This window comes from Polyodon spathula, chromosome 28 (genome assembly GCF_017654505.1).
Source record: "Polyodon spathula isolate WHYD16114869_AA chromosome 28, ASM1765450v1, whole genome shotgun sequence".
Lineage (NCBI taxonomy): Eukaryota > Metazoa > Chordata > Actinopteri > Acipenseriformes > Polyodontidae > Polyodon > Polyodon spathula.
In genome coordinates, this window is record NC_054561.1 from 2,869,757 (window position 1) to 2,889,140 (window position 19,384).

At 40.5% G+C, this 19,384-nt stretch overlaps 1 protein-coding gene across 1 annotated transcript in view; it reads left to right on the forward strand.

Annotated features, from left to right (window-relative positions):
• Nucleotides 1–19,109, forward strand: part of LOC121301713 (contactin-associated protein 1-like) — a 25,321-nt gene extending 6,212 nt beyond the window's left edge. Inside the window, exons 2-24 of the mRNA XM_041231298.1 lie at nt 702–803; nt 907–1,100; nt 1,817–1,964; nt 2,711–2,914; nt 3,221–3,405; nt 3,523–3,675; nt 4,518–4,779; nt 5,505–5,654; nt 6,269–6,440; nt 6,836–6,942; nt 8,024–8,146; nt 8,800–9,003; nt 9,437–9,593; nt 10,107–10,234; nt 10,817–10,984; nt 11,661–11,879; nt 12,682–12,924; nt 13,583–13,816; nt 14,211–14,338; nt 14,908–15,001; nt 15,397–15,627; nt 17,125–17,172; nt 18,526–19,109. Coding sequence (XP_041087232.1) covers nt 702–803; nt 907–1,100; nt 1,817–1,964; nt 2,711–2,914; nt 3,221–3,405; nt 3,523–3,675; nt 4,518–4,779; nt 5,505–5,654; nt 6,269–6,440; nt 6,836–6,942; nt 8,024–8,146; nt 8,800–9,003; nt 9,437–9,593; nt 10,107–10,234; nt 10,817–10,984; nt 11,661–11,879; nt 12,682–12,924; nt 13,583–13,816; nt 14,211–14,338; nt 14,908–15,001; nt 15,397–15,627; nt 17,125–17,172; nt 18,526–18,725 — 3,854 coding nt within the window. The 3' untranslated portion in view covers nt 18,726–19,109. The remainder of the gene's footprint in view (nt 1–701; nt 804–906; nt 1,101–1,816; nt 1,965–2,710; nt 2,915–3,220; nt 3,406–3,522; nt 3,676–4,517; nt 4,780–5,504; nt 5,655–6,268; nt 6,441–6,835; nt 6,943–8,023; nt 8,147–8,799; nt 9,004–9,436; nt 9,594–10,106; nt 10,235–10,816; nt 10,985–11,660; nt 11,880–12,681; nt 12,925–13,582; nt 13,817–14,210; nt 14,339–14,907; nt 15,002–15,396; nt 15,628–17,124; nt 17,173–18,525) is intronic.
• The last annotated feature ends 275 nt before the right edge of the window (nt 19,110–19,384 follow it).

Below are 19,384 nucleotides of genomic sequence, written 5' to 3' on the forward strand. Positions count from 1 at the left end.
ATCAATTTAACAGCAAGCTATGCAGATGCAAGGAAGAAAGTATAGCATGCATTACTATAGCAAACTTAATCATAAGATAGGAAGGTTAAAAAAGCATTTCTAGTAAAATTGTGATTAATTTTAAATCGCCTGACGGCACTACTCCCTAAGGGTCGAGTTGGTGGTCAAGGAGCATGCATTCAAAGTTCACAAAATTCTGACATTGGAATCTACTGATTGGTTCATTCTGGTCTGCTTTTACATGTTCCCATAAATCCTGAAATGAGTTGCTTGGAATATGATATAGCTGATTCTAGAAGCTAATTCTGGACCTTCAGTAAAAAAGTTAACTGTAACTTCAGTTTGGAAACTCATGCTGGATTATTTATTAAAACATAATCTAGACAACACTACTATGTTATTTTACACTGCATTCTTTGGCCTCGCTTTATGAGTACCCCTCGCAGATAAGTGGAAAGGCTGACTGTAGGGAAGCCATGGGCAAGTAGGCAGGGTAGGCCAATTGTGTCTTTGTTTAGTATTTCGTTACATCAAAATGAAAAAATCTGGCATTGCCTGGGTTGATTTTCAGTTTGATTCACAGTTGTGGCGTTCCAGCGGGCATCTACTGTCTGATAGAAGCCCGCTAGAGCTGGAAGCTGATTGGCTGATAATACGGAATCTTTTTCTAATGTAAAACAATGCATGTCTCTGTCTTTCAGGACCCTGTAGGGATCAGCTAGTGGCTCCACTGTATGCATCCTCTTTCGAGGCATCGTCCAGATACAACTTCTTATATTCGGCTAATCTTGCAAGATTGCATGGTAAGATTAGCGCTGCCGGAAACGCATTTTTAATAATAAAATTGCAATCCTAAACTAGGCTCTGTAATTATGAAAGGGTCCCTGACGTAGCATCTGTCTGCAGGTGGGAGTGGGTGGTCACCTGCACCAAGAGATCGCCAGCCATGGCTACAGATCAACCTGTTCCACAAATACAGGATCACTGCGATAGCTACCCAGGGGACATTCAACAGCTATGACTGGGTGACTAAATACACACTGCTGTATGGAGACCGACCCGATGCCTGGACACCATTCGTTCAAAGGGGAGGCAATTTGGTGAGTAGGGTATTGAATAGCAATAGGGCTACTGTATTGGCCAAACCTACTGTACAGCTTTGCAAAGCATCAAAATGTCCCATTGTGTAACTACACCTGATATCAACTGATTCAGATAACCAGTATTCACTGTAATTCCAATTGATAATGCTTCTTTAAATGTGTTCTAAATAACGGATATAATTCTGTCTACAACATGGACCAACAGTTTAGGTCCACAACACAGAAATAGCTGCAAAAGAGCTGTGGCGTCCTTCCCAAATTCTACGATTTACGTTCCTCTATTGATTTTTTCTATTAAATTACATTCTACAGCTCTAGGTATTCTAAAAGAATGAAATACTTGCATTCAAGCCCATTATCAGTTTTTAGACAGAGGAATTTAAGTTCTTATCGGATCAAATCCATTGGACCTCACAAAGTGCTTCAAAGATAATAATACATTGTAGTGGTACAAAAGATTTTGTATTTAAATGTATTGAGTCTTTATTTAATCAGAAAAGTCCTGTTGAGATACAAATCTCTTTTTCAAGGCATATAATAAAACAAGAACCTACACACAAATTCAAATGAGTTAATCAAATTACAAGAAACAATTTAGGAGAATCGGACAAGGCAAATTCGCTCTCGGCATGTCCATTTTATAAGCCTTATAACTACCGAAAGATGGGACAGAAGATTATACTTTGAATCCCTCGTTGTGTGTGTTTTGAAAGACTTTTTCAGGAAACTGGAATTATTATCAGGTCAAGAAACACAACCTGCATTATGCGATCACAGCCAAGCACTTGCGCATACTTCCTGTGGGCTGGAACCCGATGGGAAAGATCGGGCTTCGACTGGAAGTGTACGGCTGCTTCTATGGTACGTTTACACCTTGTAACCCTGGAGAATTATTATTAACAACAACAGAAGGTCATTGCTGCAGTACTTGTCACAACACAACGCTTCTGTAATTACCGGTACAGACACAACGCCTGTATGAAAGGGGCTGCATGGTCAAACCGGATGTCTAAGGATTAGGGCTGTATAAGTTTCATGGTAAAAATGGCTTATTTCACAGCATTTCAGTCTAAAATAGGTATTTCAAGATATTTCAGGATTAAACATAATATTTCTTAAAGCTGAAAGAAATCGTGTTGTCGCATTCAAAATTGATTGTTTTCTCTAGCATTATATCAGACAACAAATGTTCCTAAATATTGCAATGCTTATCTGAAAAGCCATACATGATAAATCGTGGACTATTTCGTTTTTTTACAGCTTTGATGCAGCTAGTGTCTTTCTCATTGAATGCATTTTCAAGAAAGCATGCAGCTCTAGCAGTGTGTTTACTGGAAGTAAACTAAACCGAATGCCAGGTTCCTAAATGCAGTGTAACAGATATTATGTCAATAAGGCAAATGTTTGCTGTATTTATTTTTAAGTGATAAAAATATGTATTTTTACAGTATTCTTGCTGAACTGGGAATTTTCACGGGGGAATACATATTACACGGCAGTGGGTATTTAACAGAAATCGTAAAATTATGATAAGCAAAAAATAGCCTTACTAATGATCAAAGGGGACATTAGTTTGCCTGTTCAACCATCTCCTCCCATCCTCCCAGACTCCTATGTCATGGCCTTCGATGGGGACGACATGGTCGCCTACAGGTTTGGAGGAAACACTATGAAAACGCTGAAGGACGTCATCGCTCTGAACTTCAAAACCCTGGAACGAGAAGGGGTGCTCCTGCATGGAGAGGGACCCCAAGGAGACTACCTTACTCTGGAGCTTGTGGACTCAAAGCTGCTCATGCATATCAGTCTAGGTAAACCTGCTGAAGTACCACTTTATGGAAATTCCAGCTTTCAACCCCTTACAATGTGGAAGGTTACCAGAGGGAAATGTAAAGCAATACTGTATTTATTAAACACAAATCCACATCAATATTTAGGATTTAAGGATCAGGATTGGGTTCAAGTGCAGATCCATCTGCACTTGCATCTAAATGCGATCGAGAATTTGCATTTGGATCTGTTTGCAGAGTATTTGCATTTGATAGAATGAATTTGATCGATAACTAATAATGAATTACATGACGAATTATAGTGGTAATAAACATGTTCTTTTCCAGGAAGTAGCAATGTTCATGATATGACTGGACACACTTCGGTCACTCTGGGCAATCTTCTGGATGACCAGCACTGGCATTATGTCACGATCCATCGCTATGGCAACTATGTTAATTTAACCCTTGATGGTGAAACAGCAAGTATCCGCTGTAGTGGAGATTTCCTGTACCTCAACCTGGAGAAAGAAGTGAGTTTTAGTTATTTTTTCTATGTATTACATTGCAGCAGCATTCTGAAAGAGCAGGCCGTTTGGAAATGGAATCCTAACACTACAGTACGATATCATGTTCTTTTCTCGTCCCAGCTGTACATCGGAGGAGTGATAGAGGTTAATAAACCGCATTTGCCCGACAAGCACAACTTCCGAGGCTGCATGGAGAACGTCTTTTACAACGGGGTCAACATCATTGACCTGGCTAAGAATAAGAATCCCCAGATACGATTCCCTCACCGGAAGGTAAAGAATTTTAATTAGGGGTGTGCAGAAACTCGTACTCGAGAAGTATTTATCAGCAGGCAGTCAATAAATCCATTCATTAATGTGCTGATTTCAAAAGAAGGAAAGCTGTCCTTTCCTCACGTTTACAGTTGGGCACCAATCCATGGCAACTTCCACACTAATTGTTTGAAAAGCCGGTTGGAAGAATATTGTCCTCTCACCTGGGCCACTGACATTTTTACTGACGTACTGAAGCTGTAAACTAACTTTTTATACCCCTAATTATAACCTTAAATACATTACTAAACACAATACTATATTAGCATTTAATAGATGACTTATTTACATGAGGCCAGCATTATTAAACACAGGAACACAGTAATTGAATGTTTAACAGTTCAACAGCACATGTGAGGATATATCTGCATGTGTAATAAACCAATCGTTATATGGGCTCTGATTGGCTGAAACTGCCTTGAGCGTTGAATAAAGTAGAATATTTTTGCATAAAGCAGGGCATGACACTAATGGTTGCCCGGGGCAACTTGAAAATGGAGCTAGAGAGAATTAGTTGCCAGAGCCGGGCAACCACAATTTTGTTCATTATCAGTTTAGAACCTGTCTAAACATAAAAACAGAACTTAAACTGACTTCTACTGCTCCTGTCTCACTCCCCACATGGATGGTCTGATAATCTGATTCGATTAGACGTGCATGACATTGACGGAAACACAACATTCTCACCGTTATCTGTGTAAACTGTCCATTTCGCCCCAGTATAACCGAGTATGTAAAAAAGAGTCCGAAGAAACGTCCATTACTATGCTTCGCTACACCAAGCTCAATCTCTCTCGTTGCAGAAAAAGATCTACTATGCCTGCCAGGATCTGCTCCTGAAGCCAATGACCTTCGCAGGGATCAATAATTACCTGCAGGTCCCAGGGCCCTTCAGACGGAACAGGATGTCTGTGAAGTTTAAGTTCAGGTCCTGGGATGCAACTGGCCTGCTAATGTATACTAACTTTGCAGACAACTTGGGCTCCCTGAAAATGGCACTGAGCGAAGGGCAGGTGAACATTTCCATCGCACAGCCTGGGAAGAAGCCTCTGGAGTTTGCTGCAGGTAATTTTATTAGACCAGTTGAACCCGGGTTAGCAGTCGTCACTCATTTGAGTTTGCAGAAGCCAATGACTGGAATGAGTTTCAGCAAAAGTTGAAACTGTTCATATCCAGGGTCGAGTCATTGCTGACCAACATCTGCGCCTGCCAAGTTGTGTGTGTGTTTTTTTTTTTTTTACTCTTTATTTATTGTGTTTTATGTTGATTGCTGCGGTGGTGTGCATGATGACCTCATATGAAGATGCCGTTCCTCATATAAAGCGATGGAAAACAATTGAAAAATGTTTGAATGGAAAATATATATGTATAAAATAGATGTCCAAAACTACTTTTTTTCCCAGCTATGTTTAATATTTCATGCATATGTTAAAGGTAGTTACAGCCATTTAAAACATATTTTCATCATTATCAACTCTTGTAATGAATCAAAAATGTGTGACGGTCACCATACTACTTTTGAACTACAGCATCATGCTGTTATTCCAGTTGATGTGTATTTTCCACTTCTTTTGTCTGTACTGATACTATTACCTAGTGGTACTGGGCCTCCAGTTATTGGGTAACCCCATTCTAAGGGAGTTTTGGCCAGTCATTATCATTTCATCTTTAAGAAAAATCTAAAATCTTGCTGGATATTTTATAAGGTCCTGTAACACTGGCTATGATCTGCCTATGACGGTGATAATGGCATGTGAGTTTGCACATCGCGTGTGTTGTGTTTTTGTCAGGATACTGTCTGAACAATGGCTTCTGGCACTCTGTGGACCTGGTGGCAAGGGATAATTTTGCTACAGTGATCATTGACGAAGAGGAGGGCTCTCCACTTAGGATCAACAACATCTTCACTCTGCGGACCGGAGACAGATACTTCTTCGGAGGTGACTGGCACAACATGCCTGAATCCTGTCCTTTTAAGAAAGGGGAGGGACCTGTTTCCCCAAAATGGGAGGAGTCTGTTTCCCCAATGGGTGTGGCTGATGCCTGGCTCCACCTACCGATGTCAGGACTCCATGTTCATTGGGACAGGTCAGGCTTTTCAACTCACATCAGAATGCATTCTAATACATTTTACCTGTCTCAGGTAACTTTTTTTTTGTCTAAGAGAAGCAGGACTACATTTACCAGAATGCATTTGGATGTGTGAGTTATAAAGCTGTCCCAAACTGTCCCAGTTAACATGGAGTCATATGGTAACACTTGATCCACACAAACCTACAGTAATTCTAAAAAGACCCCACATTAAAACGGGCAGCCCTATCATCTCCCCCTAAATTACGAGCTCTATTTATTTGTATAAAACATTTTTGATAAAGGAATACATACCCACTAATGTATCAAAATAGAAAAAAAAAATTGAAATGACCTTCTCAATTAAACCATTTGTGTTTCTTTCAGTGTGCTAGTGTTTACTGTTTTATTATTAATATAGACTGTTCATTTAGTCTCTGTTGGAGAGATGTTTTTTTCAGCACTGCTTCCACCTCGTTCTCAGGTTGCCCTAAACCAGCTAATGGCACGGGCTGTGTCTCTGACCTCATTGCCTTCCATGGCTGCATGCAGCAGATCTATATTGACAGCGAGCCCGTCGATATAGACATCATTATGCAACGTCGGCTGGGTCGGTACTCCCAGCTTCTCTTAGGCACCTGTGGAATAACAGACAGGTAAAGCTCCCTTTTAATCGAATGGAGTCTATCCAATATCTTGTCTTCTCCTATCCAGATTTCTTTGGTGCAAATCTGTTGGCTCACATGGTTGAATTGAATTGAAAAGTGATGTTAACCCATTAAGTACCAAATACATATATAACACAAGCAGTATATGTAGTTGGATACATTCTAAATCAATTTGTTGCCATTCTAAAAGTTTTCACTCTTTCACAAGTATAAAATGACATATTTACAACATATATTCCTAGAATCCTATTTTGAGGACAGTCAAGTTAGACGCGCCTGTAATCAGACCACTGTAATGTGTAATTAGATCACACCTGCCCTGCGTTAGTTGCTTCACAAAATAACAAAGCGCGGTGAATCCTGTTTAACCCCTTGTTGTCCAGGTGCACCCCGAACCTGTGCGAGCACGAGGGGAAGTGTATCCAATCCTGGGACGATTTTATATGTAACTGTGACAACACTGGATACAAAGGAGAAGTGTGCCATAAATGTGAGTTTCAGCGTGTGTGTCTGATGTATTGTGCACTATATTCCCTGTGTTACCCCCACATTTCTTCCCCAATGGTGTACCTGCTACTCCAGTTTTACAGAAGGCATGTTTCCACTGGTCTCTCTAAGCCAGGGGGGGTCCAATCACGGTCCCAGAGGGCCATTCCGCTCCAGGTTTAACAGGTAAAGTGAAATAATTAACAACTTCAGGGTCTGGATGGCGGCTTAATTGGTTCAGTTAGACAATTTGGAACAGGGTTGGAACAAAGACCAGGAGTGGAAGAGCCAACGTCGGCCAGCCCTGGTCGAAGGTGTAGCTTAGCGGGACGGTCTAGACCAGGGTTACCCAAGCCTGGTCCCGGGAACCCACTGCATCTGCTGGTTTTCAATTACTTAATTAAACCCTTAATTGAACTGAGTTGCAGATTTCAAGTTAGCCATAATATTTTATAAGTAACTTGAACTCTGCAATTGTTTAAGGGCTAAAAACAATTAAAAAGGCCCAATTAAGTGAATTATTAGGGGGGGTTGTTAGGGGTCTAGTTGAGTAACTGAGCGCTCAGTTGGAATGAAAACCAGCAGACCCAGTGGGTCCCCAGGACCAGGATTAGGAAACCGTGGTCTAGACCAGGAGTCTCCAACTGTGGTCCTGGAGAGCTACAGGGTCTTCTGGTTTTCGTTTCAACCAAGCTCTTGGTTACTTAATTGAACCAATTATTAATTAAGATTAACATGTGTTCCAGATCTTTAGCCACTGATGATGTTAAGATTCCTATAAATCCTCCAGGACCAGGCTTGGAGACGCCTGGTCTTGTCATTCAGTGAGATGAAATGAGGTTAAAAGCTCCAAAACCACGAACGCAGACGAGCCCGGCTCTTTTGCATTGTGGTTAAGACACTCACTCTGTTACACTGGCAAGAATGTTATCTGACCTACTTCGTTATCTGTTATTTGCTGTGACCTGGCAAGCGTGTGTTTTTGTCTACCAACAGCTTTTCTTCACTTTTTTTTTTTTTTTTTTTTACAGTACCTAAATGTATTCATATTTTATAATCTTGCTAATGCATGTGTTTTTTCAAAGCTGTCTATAAAGAATCATGTGAAGCATACCGACTCACTGGCAAATACTACTCAGGGAACTACACCATCGACCCAGACGGCAGTGGCCCACTTAAACCCTTTGTAGCCTATTGTAACATACAAGGTATGGTGGCTTTGTATACACACACTATGCTGGTCTATTGCTATTGTCTTTCACTTGTGATAATCACATAATCCTGTAATCTGGTTCCTATACACTATAGCTGGTACACATTGAACTTCTTTCATATCTTTGTTTCTTTAATTATAAATCCCATTTCGCCTGTACAGCCCGGTCAGCTATGCACCACTTAATGAGTCATTATCATTCTAAAATAGTGCTTATGTTGGGGACAACCACCCAAGTAAGATGAAGGCAATGGAAATTAGACACAGAATCCGAATACTCTACACTTGTGGTCTGTAGCCTTTTCTAAGATAGGAACATGTATTTAAGCACAGATATGGCCCAAAAATGTACCTACCAGTACTGGTACATTAGATATTGAGAAATATTACATTTAGATTATTATCAAACTTTTATTTTTTTCAAAATGTCAAAACGGCAGCTTACGATCAAATGATTACAAATCTTCAGAACTGGTAGAAAGCTAGCTGCTGTGATGCTGTCAGGAGATGCAGATTGCCGTTAATGATGGGCTGCCTCACTTTTGGAGCAGCAGATCGGTGGTTTGGCAGTATGTTGCATGCAGTTGCGATATTCACTTACAGCATTTCAGCTCTCTATAACTGAACTGGCCACCTGCCTTTTTTCAGAGTATAAGGCTTGGTCGGTCGTGAGGCATAACCGTGAGTATGGGACCAAGGTGACGGGCACCAGCATGGAGAGACCCTTCATTGGGGACGTTCAGTATTACAATGCCTCCTGGGGTGAGGTGTCTGCACTGGCTAACGGATCAGAGTACTGTGAACAGAGGATACAGTACGACTGCTACAAATCCAGGCTCCTGAACACCCCCGGTATGTACAACATGGACATAGAGTAAAGGTTCGCTGCACCTTTAGTACAGAATGGCATTGCATAGCATAGCAGAGTATAGTATAGTATATCATAGCATTGCATAGCAGAGTATAGTATAGTATATCATAGCATTGCATAGCAGAGTATAGTATAGTATAGTATATCACAGCATTGCATAGCATAGCATGGTATACCGTAGCATTGCATAACATAGTACAGAACAGTATAGTTTTGGAAATTATTTTATACTATTGTATAGTATTGTATGAACCCTCCAGATTTATCTAAACCTACATATTTGAGGCTATTCATTTTTAACTAAAATGTATTTTTTAATTACTATTAAATTAATACATTGCTCAACCAGTCTTTTTTGTTGATGTGTGAATAGTGGCTGCAAATATATACATATTTTGTATTCTCTGTTTCCAGATGGTCATCCCTTTGGTTTCTGGATAGGTCGGAATCAGGAGAGGCATTTTTACTGGGGAGGGTCATTCCCGGGAATACAGAAATGTGGCTGTGGGATAGCCAAGTCCTGCTCTGATGCTAGGTTCTACTGTAACTGTGACGCCGACTACAGGCAATGGTAAACCACACTGTGAGGCCGTGATACCAGGCGTGGCATAACTCAGGGTCCCAATGGGCTCCGTTGCAATGTGTGTCTGTACAATATAAATGGATCATTAGATGAACCAGGGGCAGTAGGCAGGGGTTCATTGATCATAGATATGGTACCTTTTTAAATTTGAGAATTAAAACGTTTTCAAACAATGAACCGTATGGGAAGATTATGTTAAAACAGGGCTAAGCAGAGGTTGGCGTGCAGCTACCGACACCAACAATAAGACATGAAACCCATAAGCAGATGAGAACTTGAAGCATATAAAAGCTACTGTAATTCTAGGTCAGTACATTAGGTCTAGAAACAACAACACTGTGCCTCTTCCTTAATTATAAGATACGGTGCCAGTGTGATAACAAGATACCCCCTGGCAGTGTGTATGCTTGTCAAGAAATGCCATCATCTAAGCTTGTGGTTCGTGTTTTAGACTAGCTTCAAAGGTATTTTGTTCTTGTGTGTGTGTTCCTGCACAATTAGGAGTTATGATAAAGGACTGCTGAACAATGTAGACCACCTGCCAGTGACGCAAGTGGTGGTGGGAGATACGAATCGTACTGCTTCAGAGGCCCGGTTCACAGTCGGACCCCTGCGTTGCTATGGAGACCGTGAGTACCAGTTTAAATCTGCTCCTGATTGATAAACTCAATTTAATTGTTGCTTAAACAGCTTAAGCTGAGGGAACACAAAGCTGCTTTTTCAGGAACTGAAACCTTGAAACCTGGTTCAAGGAGACCTAGTTTGATGTTGCTGTATGAAACCCCAAGTCTCCCCTGGTGTGCCGTACATGGCCTGAAACCTAGTCTTTAAGTTCCAAGCCACAAAGTGGCTTCATGTTCCCTCAGCTTTTGAAACCTAGACACACATCTACCCCCTGTTGGTACACAACACTCAACACATCAACCCACATTGATCCAGTGCACAAATCTGTCACAAATGCTAATATTACAATTATAATATCTGAATATAATAGCACAGCACGTTGGTTTGAGACCTCCTACATGATATATTGCTTGCTAGTTTTGTAACATGTTTGTTTTACAAAAAAAAAAAGAAAAGATTGTGAATTGTGTTTTTTAAAACATCACTGAGCAAAACTATACATACTTTTACTCCTTAAATTGAGTGCAATTTGTTTCAGGTTTTTACAGAAACCTAAACGTATTTTTTTGTTGTTTTCTATTGCATAGGAAACACCTGGAACACCGTTTCCTTTACAAAAACCACACACATGGAGTTCCCTACCTTCAGACCTGGTACCAGCGCTGACATCTCGTTTCATTTCAAAACCACGGCAGACCATGGCGTCTTCGTGGAGAACCCCGGGCCCCCCTACTTCATCAGGGTGGAGCTCAACTGTAAGAACAAGTAGATTATGTAAATTATGTATGTTTTAAGAGAAATTCAGTGAGGATGTGTAAAGAAAATTAATTAATTTGATGTTTATGAATGAGTGAGCACAATACCTATTGCTATGTTTCCATTTATTGTTTCCAATATTCAAAAGTTACAAACATATAGCTTAAACATTTATCGTTAGACACAACAATATAGCACCTAGTTTTAAACACAAATCAGATAATGATCACTTACCTAATTGTGGGAGATCTCAGTAAGGAGATGTTCTGTCGTCAGGAGAGGATTCTGGTAGCTTTTGTCACTCGCAAGTGCCTGAATATGTCTTACTTAACTGTGTGTGTGTGTGTGTGTGTGTGTGTGTGTGTGTGTGTGTGTGTGTGTGTGTGTGTGTGTGTGTGTGTGTGAAGCTGAGCCCATCTGACAATATCTACACACTATTAATACCTTGGTGTGAGTTATAATGTTCTTCCAGACACAGATCACACACAGGTCAATGTACTCCCGTTTCTTAATTCCTTGTTCTTGTATCCAGGTTTGGTTGACTTGGAAAACATCCTCCCTGAGATTGAGTGTTCTCATGTGTGCTCAAAATATTTGTTTAGCCTTCGTTGACTCCCAACAGATGTTCTAAAAATCCCAGGAGTGTTCTCCAACGCCGTGCTCTTTTCATTTCAGCCACCACGGAACTTCTCTTCATTTTCAACGTCGGAGACGGAATCATAAACGCCACTCTGAAATCCCCCACCCCGCTGAACGATGACCAGTGGCACTTCGTCAAGGCAGAGATCAACGTGAAGATGGCCCGGATAAAGGTGGACGAGCTGCCCTGGGTGGTGAGGCGGTTCCCTTCGCAGAGCTATGTCAACTTGGTGTTCACCAAACCTCTGCTCGTGGGTACGTCATGCACCCATTATACTTCAGCGCCTGTCTTTCTGTAGATCAGTTCCACCCGATGCTGCAGCCATGCTATCTTGGATTGGATCTCATCAGGAGCAAAGAAAATTCAAGCAAAGATGGGACTAGACCAGGCGGAGACTTCCAAGGCTGAGCCTTTGAATGCAGGGTTCAATAGCAGTCTGTTGCATAGTGTCACTCCATTGGCTAGACAGCAAGGTTGCCAGTTCATCTGTAACTCCTGAAGGTGGCGTCTGGGCAGTATTTGGATAGGTAACCTTTAGGTGAAAATCAGGAGCTTAGCCAGTGACCCTGCAGAGGAGTTGTTAAAATGTGACGTAGATCTCAGCAGGGGAGTCCTAGCGAATGTGTTGCGCAATACACTGTCAACATAAAGTGTTCCTGCTAATAAGTTCTCAGTGGCTCATCTTGATTGAGACATGCAATCCTACGTGTTGCTGATTTTGAGTGGGGACCCAAAGGGAGTGTTGCATTTGCTGTTGTGCTCTGGCTGGGCTAGGGAGGGAAATTTATGAGGACCCAATGTTCAATGTTCAATGTTCAATAGTTGCTTAGGTTTGATGGGTGCAAAGAGGCGATTAACGGTCTACCGCTGATCTTCAGTTGAGATCGGTAAGTGGGTTGCAGTGATGTCTGGGTGTGTCCAGTTGGCTAGAATAAACGGGTACAATGGATTTTAAAACATGTATTTAAAAAAAAGGGATTCCCGCTTACCAACTGTGGTTCAAAGTGATTAGAGTTTTAGATCCGTAGGAGTTCATGCGATTCCTGTTCCGAACAGGAGCAGCGGAGTACAAGATGAGGGGGTTTCTGGGCTGCCTCCGGGGGCTACGGATGAACGGGGTGACCCTTAACCTGGAAGGGAAAGTGAACGAGAGCGAAGGGATAAAGTACAACTGCTCGGGTCACTGTTGGAACACTTCCCAAGTGCTGTGTCGCAACGGAGGGAGATGTGTGGAGAAATACAGCACCTACCTCTGTGACTGCAACGAGACAGCCTTCGACGGGCTGTACTGTCATAAAGGTAAGATCATATTACAGCACTGTAAAGTTCATTTTAATAATCTGATAAACAACCACTTAGAACAGAACTTTTGCTGCAGCAGCTTATGCAATTTCATTACACTAACCATAGCCTCATCCATAACCCTAGCATAATCAAAATTACAGATAATGACCTGATTGTTTATTTCTCGGTTTCTATTAAGAGCTGAACTTAAATAATGTGAATTATGTTACTGCATATCAGTTCTGCGTTGAAGTCCTATTGTAATGACGAACACTACATTAGCTGGCATGATCAAACTTTTTGATCATGCCTTTCTTGTTTTATAGTATGCCGATAAACGTTAAAACACTTTTTTCAGCTCAGTGCAAATGCAAGCAAATAAATTTAAAAAAAAATGTCTGTGTTATGTTACATAAAAGCTTAGTGCTTTTTATAAAGGATTTCTAACATGGTTTTAAAATATTATAAGTGGTGTCACCCTGTTTGCTCTGTTGAAGATCTTATGAATTAACAAGGTTGAATTCAAAATGAATTATATTAAAATGAAGATATTCAGTGGTTATTCCTTTGGCAGTCTGAATTCATTATGAACTTGTAGCCATTCCAATCATAATACAATATGATAATGCATCGGTTAGCTCTCCTTTCAATCGCTTTCATTTTATTTGTAAAGATATTGGCGGTTACTTTGAACCTGGGACTTGGCTACGCTACAACATTCGCTCAGCAGCGATAACGGCGGCGGCGCAATTTGCCAACATCGTGGACCCCCTGAGCTTCACGCTGGGGTACAACCAGACCAGCGAGGAGATCGTGTTCAGCTTCAGCACCACAGAGACTCCCGCTGTGCTCTTGTACATCAGCTCCTTCACCAATGACTATATCGCCGTGGTCCTCAAACATGACGGTAAGCAGGGACCTAGACCGTTCGCTGCATTGTGCAAAAAGCATGCTCAAAAAAATAATTCATGCACAATACAACGCTGTCTCGTGTAATTCAGATTGGTGAAGACCAATGCAAATCAAATGTACTTAGCTTAGCGGCAGCCGCCTGTGCATTTAAATGTGTTTCTCGATTTTGTTTATATACAGTACAAACCACCCCCCATATCTGAAACGTAATCCAGAAGAATCTGAATTTTAATATAAACACTGCTTGTGGCGCTTCATCTACAACAAAAGCTTTGTGCGTGACTGAAGTCATTTCCGTTTTTTGCTAATGCATTTTAAATTACTGGTCCTGCGCGTCAGTTGGCGTGTCTAATGCATAAACTGTAGCGTCTTTAATCTTCCCCTTGCAGGTAGTTTGGATCTGAGGTACCGGCTGGGTTTATTTACCAATAAATACACCCTGAGCAATCGTTACATGGCTGACGGGGAACCGCACATTGTTAACGTCACCAGGAAGGAAAGAGAAATCAGAATTGAGGTAAAACTATACTGTTCCTGCAGTATCAGAACACCTTAAGATTTGCCATTTATATCCTTTATATACCTACCTGCATGAAAACCTCATGGTGTGAGAATTTCCATTTTCAGTGATATAGAAATGCTTGGCACTCATGTGTGAAAATGTTACACCACTGTGTGCTTTAATTAGGCATCTTAAACTTATAAAAGTCATGCATTTTACCATTGGTGGCTCTGTGCTCCTATTTTTAAATAAATTGCATGTGTGACCTATTAAAGTCATCTATTAAATTAGACAATCACTAATTTGCATATTTTGACAATTTTCCAAGATTTTCAGTTCCAGTGGTTTGATTTCACATGCACAACAAATCAAAACCACAGAAGCAACAGGGAGTTCTAACACATGTGCACACTAGTGTATGTCTGAATCATTCATTCAGCAATGAAGTCATGTAGTTCCAGTCTGTGTTACCAAGCCCCCTCCCCTAAAATACATCTCCTAACTTCAGATGCATAGTTTCTGAGCATTATCAGTAGATTTGGATAACTTGTATTTGTTTTTGTTGCTTTGTTTCTTCATTGCAGGTGGACTACACGCAGCCTATCTTCCAAAGTATACCGTTGATATTCGACAAGAAATTTGATTCTCCAAAATCCCTGTTTCTCGGAAGAGTGTTGGGTAAGACATGTCCACAGCATATTACAATCCATTTCAGTTAGGAAGTGTATTAACACATATGATTATTATTATTATAAAAAGAAAAAGACATAACCACGTGTTATAAAAAGCAACAACACTAACAATGCATGTGCGTCTCCTGCACTGTTATCAGAAAAGTAGAACCTTCCGTAGAGCATCTCCCAACATTTTGCAAAAGCAGGTCCTGATTTATAGTAAACATGTAATATTTGTGTAAGCCTAGTGGACACAGATTTAAGATATAAATGTGCAAATAACAAAACTAAAGGAAAATAAGGGAAAAAGTTCACAGCCATTCAAAGGTACCGGTAAGTTTGGAGTCCAACAATATAAGAGAAACTCATTGATTCTTTTTTTTCCTTTTCTTGGAACAGAGACTGGTATAATTGATCCAGAGATCCAGAAGTACAACACCCCCGGCTTCACGGGATGCCTGTCGGGGGTCAAGTTCAATAACATAGTCCCACTGAAGGCATACTTCAGACCCAACGAGACTGATCTCCCCATCACCGTCATGGGGGAGCTTGTGGAGTCTAACTGTGGGGCCGGGCCGGTGGTCCTTCCTCCAATCCCCCTGGAGATAGACCCCTGGTACACAGGACCAGGTAACGTAACTGAGCAATAGAAATAAGACACATGAACATAAGGAGAATTCAATTACAAGAATTCAAATTTCAAGGCCAGTCCCTCCTCAATCAAGGCTCATCAATCAAGGCTTCTTAATAAAGCACTCCTGATTTCACTACTTGGTTTTCAGATAAAAAGTTATGTAAAAGGAATATGAACTTTTGTAAAAACTGTTGACTTTTGAGACTGGGCTGCAAACAGACAATAAAAAAAGAAAATATGCAGCACTGCAGTTAGACAGCCACTCCTCCCTCTGGCCTGACTGCAGCAACATTAATCTCAGCTAGGCTGCAGATCTACAACTCACCACAGAGCACCAGGGAGGCAAGCACAGATACTCGTTGAAACAGCCTGCACAGACTCAAATTTCAATGCTGTTACTTTGTCTAATCCATATGCATGTAAGCATTAAGAGTCCCGCCACCATACTAAATCCTGGGTGTTTATTTCTTACATTAGGAGCTTGTTGACAGTCCAATGGGTTTCTGCAAAAAGTGACTGCAGCTAGCTTCAGAGACACTCCTTGAAACCCATGAACCAGATTCGGAATCCATTAAGCAAAGTGGTGGTTCAGGCAGGGAACTCACATTTAACCCTAAGATCAAATCATCGAAAACGCTTTAGGTGCTTCCAATACCAGAACAAATTATTCAGTCGAATCGCTGTTATCTTATTTGTCCTTCGATAAACGATACGTCCAAAGATGGGCAAGGAAGGGATTTATATCTTCCCTCAATCCATTGTCTCTGCTGTGTGTCTGAGTTCACTGCCTCCTCTTCAGCCTCCACCTTCAGCCTCCACCTTAACAGGGAGGGCGCTATCCTGCCCCCTTGCCCGTGGCGTCCCTATGCTCAGCCTCTCAGCTTATCTGGAAGTTAATTTATGAACAGGGGGTACCTCGAAAGGCGAGGCCAAAGGCCAAAGAATGCAATGTAAAAATATGTATAATGTAGTAATGTTGTCTAGTGTGAGCATTAATAATGAATCTATTGCGTGAGTTTCCAGATTTATCCAGCAGTTAGAGCAGTATAAGGTTATAAAACATGTGTTTTATAATACTGCCGCAGTAATATTTAACAGCAAGCATTTATAGACCTATACAGACAGTATATATTCATACAGTACTGTGTAATGAGCTTTTTAGTTATTTTCTATTACTTAAAAAAAAAATAATAATACACAACATTCTAACAATGCAAACTGACGTACCTGGGGCAGACTTCACTACAGATCATTTAAATCTTGGAAACTCCCCTGGCAGTTATTAATTATTATTGGACTGTCTCAAGTGCATTCATATGTAGATTATGCTGCCTATATCTGCCTAGTCTACAATAGTACAGAATATCCAGGCAGAGACTGTGGTTTCTAAATGAAGTCCAGTATTAACACAAAGCCATTTCTCAACTGTTGTTTGTATATTACTTAGCCTCAAAACTCATTACTTTATTTATTTATTTATTATTTTAATTTAGTGTTCCACTATATACACGATGACACTCCCAGTGGACCGGTGTTAGCAGGTGAGTGTTTAACATGAGTCTGGCTTACCCTGTCATAATATCCTCCCATGTGCCGTATTATCAAAAAAGGCGTTAGGCTGTATATTGTATATTCTAGCCACTGCATTTAATGTTGATCTGGATGCTATGTTTTCATTATGACCATAGAAAGTGATAGATTCATTTAAAAAATACAGTGCCTGCTTTAATTCCCTGGTTATGGCTACATTCAATTAAACACGCAGTACAACAGGGGAATAAAACTTTCATTTTCAATTGAATCCAATAGTGAGAGGTGCAGGGTGCCCTGAATACTATATTTATTATTATGTTTCTCTTTCATCGTATTATTAACACAGCCTCTCTTTCTCCCTGCAGCTGACGAAGTTGCTTTGTAATTTTAGAGCTGATATGAAATCCTCTTAAATTTGAAATCTAAAACCAGATTAAAAGGCGGCTGTAGTTTAAGGTTTGGCAGTGGCTACGTTGGTCCTGCGTTGGCCCCATGTCTGGCTTTCCAGTAATGTTACGCTACAGTACCATGACTTTCAAACAGGGCAACAAAGGTACAATTACATGTATTGCGTTTTACTACAGCAATCAGAAAAAAAACAGTTAGAAATGAATCTTTCGTGCTTTCGCTGGGACAAAGTCTGCAATTATAGCTGAATAAACCAGTTTTCAGCAAATCTAATGCACGTTCGACATCTGCCCCAGTTAAACGTTCCTGTGACATTGGAACCTTAATGTATGATTAGTTTCAAGTTCAGGAAAGAAAAGTTTCTCTCCCCTGACGCTACTGTGACAGGCACGGTCAAAAGCAGACGCAAGACAATACTGAGGTTAGGATACATGTCCAGCAAATTTCACTTGTAGATGTAGCCGAGCTTCGCAAAAGGCGAGGGCGATACATCGGCTGCAAACGCATTTAATTTGCTTCCAGGTTCATTCAAACACGCAGCCCTATGCTTGTGAGACGCCTATAAGTGTATTCCCCTCAAGTCTGCAGCACTGATGGCACACGCAAGCACGCTATGTTTTTTCTGTTTATGGCTTGTGGTGTATCGATCAAAATAACAATAAAATTCATTCAGATGCAGACTTCTGGTTAACATATAAAGTATACTGAGCCACGACAACAGGGGCGCCCTTGCTGCATATATATATATATATATATATATATATATATATATATATACACACATCAGCGAGCCCAGCTCAAAGCTCCAGAACTGCTGTTAGTATATTTTAGAGTCACTTGACTGTTATTTCTTTAAGTCGAATTCCAGTCTCTTGAATGGCCAGTGCTGGAATTCCCAACTGGGTAAAAATGCAAAACCTTTTTTATGACTTGAGGTCTTTTGTTTTTCGCAGTGATCATCCTACTGGTTCTGCTCATAGTGCTTGGCACCTTAGCTGCCCTGTACATGTATTTGTTCCACTACAAGGGGTCGTACCACACCAACGAACCCAAGGCAGTGGAGTCTCCAAGCAGCATGAAGCCACTGACAGAAGAGGCTCCCAAGAAAGAGCAAAACCTGCAGAAGATACAGGAGGAAGACAAGGACGAATAGGGGAGGAAATGGGTGCTGCTCCAAGATAACTTCTTTTTTATATATCTGTTGCGATCAAATCAAACGATCCAATGCAGGATCTCTGGTCAGTTACACTAATACAGAGAAGGAAGGGTTGGTAATAGTTCAAGTTTAGCAGATGTGTTTTTAGCACTTCCAAATTACAGGCTTGAGAGCGAACAGAAGTGCCTGAAATCTTTGGGTTTTTTTGTTTTTAAACAAAACAAAACAAAAAAACATACCTTGGATACCTGATATCAGTGACCTGCAAAAATATAATTAAAAAAAGCATCAAAAACGATGATGATTCTACTCTCCATTAATCTGAATGTCAAGTATTCCATATTAATAATAATAGAAGCAGTTACATGGAAAATGGAACCTTAATATATAGTCTCTATCTATATATATAATATATATATATATATATATTATAATATATATATATATATATATATAATATATATATATATTTTCCCTAGGGATATTCAATTATAAGGTTTCCCTATTAGTCTATTCAATTATAAGTCATTTCAAAGGTATGTAGTTGCATAAGTTTAAGGTAGATGTGTCGCTGGAATTCAATAAAGTGTGTTTCCCCAGTATTCTCAATGTCTGCCACATTGATTTAGAAATATGTCACATGATAATACCTGTTT